The sequence below is a fragment of the Gymnodraco acuticeps genome, unplaced genomic scaffold (genome assembly GCF_902827175.1).
Source record: "Gymnodraco acuticeps unplaced genomic scaffold, fGymAcu1.1, whole genome shotgun sequence".
Lineage (NCBI taxonomy): Eukaryota > Metazoa > Chordata > Actinopteri > Perciformes > Bathydraconidae > Gymnodraco > Gymnodraco acuticeps.
In genome coordinates, this window is record NW_022992344.1 from 2,230,189 (window position 1) to 2,237,996 (window position 7,808).

At 36.5% G+C, this 7,808-nt stretch overlaps 1 protein-coding gene across 2 annotated transcripts; it reads left to right on the top strand.

Annotated features, from left to right (window-relative positions):
• The first annotated feature begins 1,801 nt into the window (after positions 1-1,801).
• Positions 1,802-7,375, top strand: agr1 (anterior gradient 1). 2 transcript variants are annotated; one of them, XM_034208772.1, is made up of 9 exons: positions 1,802-1,881; positions 2,289-2,321; positions 2,409-2,526; positions 3,082-3,145; positions 3,848-3,900; positions 4,764-4,840; positions 5,044-5,107; positions 5,584-5,667; positions 7,222-7,375. In XM_034208772.1, exons 3-9 carry the CDS (start codon positions 2,430-2,432, stop codon positions 7,272-7,274), a joined length of 492 nt encoding a protein of 163 aa, XP_034064663.1. In that variant the 5' UTR covers positions 1,802-1,881; positions 2,289-2,321; positions 2,409-2,429; the 3' UTR covers positions 7,275-7,375. The 2 variants fall into 2 exon arrangements, with proteins under 2 accessions (XP_034064663.1, XP_034064664.1); XM_034208773.1 differs by lacking the exon at positions 2,289-2,321 and having other exon boundaries at positions 1,848-1,881.
• The last annotated feature ends 433 nt before the right edge of the window (positions 7,376-7,808 follow it).

The following is a 7,808-nucleotide window of genomic DNA, read 5'->3' on the forward strand; positions in this document are numbered from 1 at the left end:
TGTAATAATTATGTTGTTTGTTGTTTGTGGAATCATTTATTGAAAAATGAATCTGAACTTTTCGATCTGTAACGATTATAAACTGAAGCAATATAAAAATGAGCCCCATTAACTGAGTTTTAAACATCAGCATATCCGGTCATAGTCCGGTGATTACCTGCTAACGGAAACTCTGCTACACAATTCGTATTATTATTATTGAAACATGACCGGTCATTTTCAAATTTGTCCGGTAAAATAAATTCTGTCCCGAAATATCCGCTTACATTCATAATGTCAGCGGAGGGAGGGGAAGCGGCGCTGTGGAAGAGCAGAGTGGCAAGTGAGAGCTGTCATCTTCCCTTTACAAGCTTCAAACATGTATTTATCGCGTGATTTTGGAAATAAAAATGTCATATTCTGAAAGCCAAGACTTTGTTTATTTAAAATCAAACAAAACACCCGAACCCCGAAAAACTAGTTTTTTACGCAAATCCACGTTTATTTTTAAATGAGCCGTTGCGACTTTCGACTGATTTCGATAGAGCGGGTCACATATGGCAAATTGGGGGGAACCAGGTCAATTAAAGTACTTATTTAACTATTAAATACATTGAGTTTGAGTAAAATACTTGGTTACTGATTAATTTAGGTTATAATATATTAAATTGCAAAGCAAAATGCTGTAATTGATTTATTTTGTCCTTTGGTATTTTTTAAAGGTTTTCAACCTGAAAGAATCCTAATGTGTCTTTGAAAAGTTGAAATAAATAAAAGGAAAAAGGATTCCAGTTGTCCCTCAAGCCTCTCAAATGTGCAAACACTCAAATAAATGCCAAAAACCCAGAGAACTTGACAATACTTATCAGAATAAAATGTTAAATAACACTGCTAGTTAATAACTCTACTTTACTCAGTGGAGCCTCGTCCAATGAGGAAAGGGAGGACCATCCTCCCTAAAATTTCAGAGAAAAATAAACTTTGAAGAGAACAATAAATACACCTCAATTTAAAAGATAAGTCTGTTAAAATACAGATAATAGCCCTGGCTTTGGGACTGAAATGGGGCTAGAGAGGACGAGCCTCCCTTTGGGCGGGTCTAGCCAGAGGCTCTGGATTGGGCGCCTATATCATCAGTGAACCAATCAGCGGATCTGACTGCGCATCAGAGTGTTGATGGGGAGGGTTATCAGCGATAGAGTTTTTTCTGAACCGGGGAACAGGGGCGCTGCGCCCTCTTACCAAAATCAATTCCTTGAATTAGGCTTTGATTATGTTCTGGCCCGCCATCTTGCGGCTCAGCAAAAAATTGGCCCACGGCCAAACTTACTTGCCTACCCCTGCCGTACATACATAATATAGGCTTAAAACAAGAACAAAGAAGTTGAACACAACTGAATATATAAAAATCTAATTAACTCACAATGACAGAATCTTGTTAATGAAATGTGTCGAATGGGAAAAATAACTATGAGAATAAGAAATCAAGTTCATATCTTTCTTGAAAGATGAGAACAAATCTGTATAAGTAGCCTATAGAACACAAAACATCAATAATGGCCTTTTTCTATCAAATGAAACTCAAGATACATTGTCCCAGATTAACGTTTTTAAATGTAACATTTATTAAATGTAGCTTCCTTATTTGCAGTATTACTTACTTATTTTGACCGCATGTAAAAAGGTGGTGTTTGACAATAACCACCTCAGTATGAATTAATTAATCTAAGTTCTAGCCACAGTTCAAATAATGTGTCTGATTGAGTGAGTGGTTAGTCTTCTTTATAGCACACAGATTTGAAATACCTGTTTGGCGAGTTCAGTTAAAGGAGAAAAGGCACAACAAAAGAGAAGGCATATTGAAGTGGTGTTCACAGGTGCTTGTTGCTTCACGCTGTCAAGGTAAGACTCCGAATATATATGACTTAGGAGACAGAGAGACTGGAATGACCATTTCCCTTTAGACTACCAAAGTATTTTCTTAAAAAGCAATGGGCCTCAGGCATGATACTGACTAAAAAAAAAGGTTGTATATTTTTAAGTGACTGGTTAAATACTACTACTTGTGTTTTTTAAGTTAGGGTTAGGGTGATAAAATGTATCAGTTTTAGCTCAAACAAATACAAGCTTGGTCAGTCAGTAAATCAACAGTGTAAAAATACTTTGCCATTTTATTTACAATAAAGAAATACGATAAATATGAGAAGAACTGCTGCTCACAAACAACAGTATAACAGGTCGTGAAATGTGAAGAGGTTGTACAAATATTTTAAGCTTTGATTCTGAACTGTTCGTAACTTCTTCTACAGCTCTTTGAGTGCCAGCCTCGTCAAGCTGGTTTAGTGAGTTGACATTGCAAAGCCGAACAGCCAATATTTAAAGGAACATATAATTACATTTCATCTATTGTTTTCTTTCTTTCATTGCAGTTCTCTTAAGGACAGGAAGTGATGCTTCGTTTGATCTTATTCGCTTTGTTCATTGGTCTCTGTGCCAGTACTGGAGAACAGAAGCACAGGAAAACGAAGAATGAGTCTTTAGCAAGAGGTGGGTGAACCTGCTTTGTTTTTACAGTGGTTGCTTCCTTGAATGAATACAACAAATTAGTTAAGTATTAAGGCACATAAATAAAGTCCTGAATTCAAAGTTGTCATTAAAGGGGCCCTATATTATGCTCATTCTCAGCTTCATATTTGTATTCTAAGCCTCTACATGTTTACATGCTTTAATGTTCAAAAAGGTCATACTGCAGCACCTCTTTTCACCCTCTGTCTGAAACCAGAGCCCAGTCTGCTCTGATTGGTTAGCTGGCCGGCTCGTTGTGATTGGTCAACTGCTTAGAGATGTCCCGCCCCTTAGCCTATCACAAATAATGTGTTTGAGCACTAGCCAATAGAAGCGTAGGTGTTACATAGTGATGTTACGGGAGTAAACAAATGGAGATCTTTCAGGTAGGGGGGGATTGTGCGGGAGAGAAACAGGGAAGGGAAAACCCCAAAAAGCATAACAGGGCCCCTTTCAAGAGATTCAATATGATATTCTAATCATTTAATGAACGATAGTCGTATGCAGCATGCATTCATCACTGTTTTTAACCTGCAGGATGGGGGGTAAATATTCGCTGGGTGAAAAATTATGAAGAGGGTCTGTTCAATGCAGGTATAAGGTAAGACTCTGCACCTTGATAACATCCTTACATATCTGTTGACTCTGTTTGGATATTAGTTTTGGCAGTTAGAACATAATGTAAACATATATGAGCAATGTGTACACTTTCATTTCTTAATGTGCATTGTCTTAATTACGCATACGCAACATATTCCTACAGCTCCTAAAAATACTGATATATATATTTGTATATATATTGAAGATTATTTGATATATTGAAGATTATTTGATATATTTAAAGAGTTTGATGTTCTTAAATGTACTGTATGTTTCAATTGTTTCATACTTTTGTAAATACTGTACCACATGTTATATGCAACCCATGACAGAACTTTATTTTCATCCTGATGCTCACACAAGCATTAAGAGGTGACCTTAAGTTGGGGATAAAATATTGTATAATGCAAAACTACATCTGATTATTGTATCATATCATCATCATTTTATTTATTCACATGTTTAAAAAATAGTACAATCATAAGACATAATGGAGATATGTGAAATGGGACACCCCGATACGCTGAAGCTTGATAATAGGTATTATTAACATGCTATTTTTCTTATTAAATCTGGCATTAGGACTTTGATTTCAGAGGGATTATGTTGTGTCACACTGCGTCACACCCATCATTGTGCTTATTGTGTTGAGGAATGTGTTTATCTGTGATTTACCCCCCCCCCCCCCCCCCCCCCCACGCAGTGGGAAGCCTCTGATGGTCATCCATCATCTTCTGAACTGCCAGCACAGTCAAGGTACTTCACTCGCTCTGCTTTATAACATCTGAAAATATGGATGTAAAACTACAAAGCATATCTGAACTGTCTTTTTGATGCCAGGTTTGGGCTTGGGTTCACAGGGAACACAATGGGTGCATTTCTACAGTATGTACCTGCCAAGTAGGCAATGCACACAGATTTGAGTCCTATCCATTAATCACAGAGCTGGTTTCCTGGGTGTAGCCTCAATGGAAGTCTCCACTGGTGTTTTATTGACACATAAACAACAACAGTACAGGGCAAAACCTGGCTTTTACTGTCCTCAGGTCTGAGGTACACACATCTTACAGCCTGCCTTTGAACGCCTGAACATACCAGTGCTCATCATATCTTACATTTGTAAATAATTGTTGTGTAATCTCTGGCAAGAAAACTAGACATGGAGGCTCTGTAAATCCAATCTCCAAAACGTGTTCCTAATTTGACTAACTGTCAAAAAGTACAAAAGGCCAGAAGTGTATTAACATAAACTGTGATAACTGACATTTGAACAACTGACATGACCACATGTACAATCATTGAGTGCATATGTACTCCTTTTTTGACTTTTTATAGCAATGGCATGCATTTCTTGAATGCAAATTAATAATTTTTATAAAGATGTATTGCATACTCATTCTAACTGAGGTCTAAAACTATATATTTTTAAATAGTTTTCCTAATGAATCCTTATCAGTGTTCCTTCCTTGATTATGGCTTGATTAAAACATTATTAGAAATACCAATGTTCTGTAAGTGGGTCTTTAGGAATCCCATTCACCCAGTTTTAGCCTATACAGTTTGAAAAGATACAATAAATTAAATAGATAAAAGGTGTGCCATCCAAATGTTTTTCACAGCACTGAAGAAGGCTTTTGCTGCCGATAAGACCATCCAGAAAATGGCCAAAGAGGATTTCATCATGCTCAACCTGCTGGTAAGTGCATAATACTTCAAATGACTGAAGAATAGCATCTAGAAATAAGTATCAGCAGATTACATACACACTTTCTTTGCAAAAAAACCCACAGTATTTCAATCTTATTTTAACATTGGTTTCTTCTGCAATATATCTTAATACTTGTAATGTTTTTTGGTAAAGCACTTTAAGTTAACTTAGATTGCGTATGTATTTTACAGGTAGAGACTGAGGACAAGAATTTGGCCCCTGATGGCCACTATGTTCCCAGGATCCTCTTTATTGGTAAAAACTGACATCATAATATACAATGTATTCATACATGTTAAGTCTAATTGGACCGTTATCTTAAATAATGAATGTTATCTATGGTTTTAAATTAAATCTGTCTTCAAATAGCAACACTTACTTACAATTCTCTCCCTTTCTTAACTCTCTGGCATCATTCTAATGAGCTCAACACAACTCAACCCCAAAGAGAGTCCCAGTGTATCAGATATTTTCATATTTTTGAGACACAAAAAATCACACAGTAGATTTTATGTCTATCAGAAAAAGGATTTGGGTATAACAGATACTAATGAAAGGGAAAGGGATATGAGCTTACAGACTCAGTAGTTATGTATCCTAATGATCGTGTGGGAAGTGTCGGGGAAACTAGGAGTTTTAGATTCAGTTTTCCTCCAGAGATTTCACCACATGGCTTCTCACTGAAACTGATACATGTCACCTGTATCACGTTATTTTCACTCTCACTGCAGATCCATCTCTGACAGTGCGCACCAACATTGTAGGAAGGTACTCTAACCTCGCCTACGCCTACGAGTCTGGAGACATGAAAGTCTGTGAGTTACTGTCCTCTCTTTCTGGGGGGTGGGGGGGAAGGCTCACCTTCCAGACCTCACCCGTCACTGTGAAGACAGGCTTAGCCCCTATTATGTATCAACATTATCCGTCCAAGTTTTCTGCTTTTACATGTTCTAAACATCTTTATTGTGGATTAGGGCCACATGTGATTTTTTTTAGATGAGATCAAAAGTCAATTTATTTTTGAAATTGGAGAAAAAAAGTGTATCTGTTAATTCATATTAAAGGTTCTGTTAAACCGTTTACATAAGGGTTTCTTATGGTTTCTCATGCAGGTATATAGTTAATACATCTAAGCATAATTTTGAGACCTATAACCCTCCTCTGGTGATGGAAATATTTCACCCAGAGTTGCTCTGACACCTGAGGCTGTATATTTTTAGTTTAAGGCTAATGTTAGCAAGCGCACATCCTCACAGTGACAATGCCATTGCTGACATTTAACGTGATAACAATTTTTAAAAAGTACTAAACACAAGTGTTGTAGTCAAGAACCCCTTAACTGAGACCAAGTCATGACAAAGACCGGAGTGTACCGAGACCAAGACAAGACCAAGACTTTAGGAGGTCGTGACCAAGTCAAGACCAAGGCAGTGCGAGAATGATTCAAGACCGGAACCAGACATCCAACACTACATAATACACTTACAATAAAATGTGGAAGATACCATAGTCAATTTGATCTCATATTGCTTAATTATTTAATATGCAAATATTTCATATAATTGTAGGTGAATTTATAGGCCCTCCATTCTCTGCTCTGTGGCCCAAGTGAGGGAGCGGTGAGGAGCTAACGCTATGAACAATATTCAAGCTAACCTTGATGCATTACAAGCCATGAACAAGTTACAAGCTAACCTAACAGCAGTACAGCTTTATGTTGCATGTCTTGTCACTGAAAGGTACCTTTACAATATTTTGTCACCACACATTACATTTGCTACATTTCTCCAAATAGAATTAGGCTACAATATTGGATTGGTGAGTCATAGTTTGTTCACCTTAAAGGTGGATACATTACGTTAGCTTGCAAGTAACTGACGCTAGCTCTGAGAAATAACCTTGCAGCACATACTTTTGGTAGGTATATGTAACGTTATGGCTCTAAATATGATTTAATATGAGCTAAAATATTGACTAGGACAGCAAATAGGTCAGGGACGGCCCTGCATGTGGCCAAAAACTAAGTTAAACATTTGAAATACAGATGGTGCTGGAAATAAATGCATAGGTACATTCAAGTTATTCAGATTCATCCTCTGTGGAACGTGAATATCTAAACCAAATTCTTTCCCAAGCCACATAGTAGAAGCTGGGATATTTTACACTCAAGTTATAGGAATCATCCTCCGGGGTTCATGAGTACATGTACTAGCTTACATTCCAATGCAGTAATGTGTTGATGAGACATTTATAATAAAAGTGAATGTCCTTATTGTTTTAGTTTAAAACTGTATTTGGCTGTGAGCTTTTTGTCAGAAACAAAAAAGAGTAAAGTTCTTTGTTCTCATTTGTTCTCTTTTTTTCAACAGTGGCTGAAAACATGAGGAAAGCCAAAAGGTTGATTCCGCACATTGAACTCTAACAGCTTCTCCATCCTCCAGTCATACTGGCAAACTGCTCAGGGGTCAGCACTGACACGTTTACATGCTCTTCAGAGCACAATAAAACTAAAGTAACAACAAATATTGTCTCTTTTTTTCAACCATAGTAATTGTGTCAATAGAACATTGGGACTTTTATTTTTATTTTTATATTTTTTAAATGCCATCATTCCTACTTTTTTACTTATATTTCAACATAAATAACACAATGAACATGTCAAAAGGACACATTGGAAACCACATTTTGAAATTATTTTTATTTTCAGTGGATATTAACTAGTAACGTCTTGCACCTATTAAAAGTACTGGCATGTTTTAAACACTAGAGGTCAGTGTAATAAAGATGTCTAATATCCTATGACTTCATTTCAATTTAACTCACATCAGCGCTTATGAATGTATTCAAGCATATTATGTAAGTTTGAATATATAAGTGAAATTGTGTTTATATTTAGAGCATAAGCAAAACTAATACAATGTGTATCATACCATTTACAATCAACTGTGTAATCATG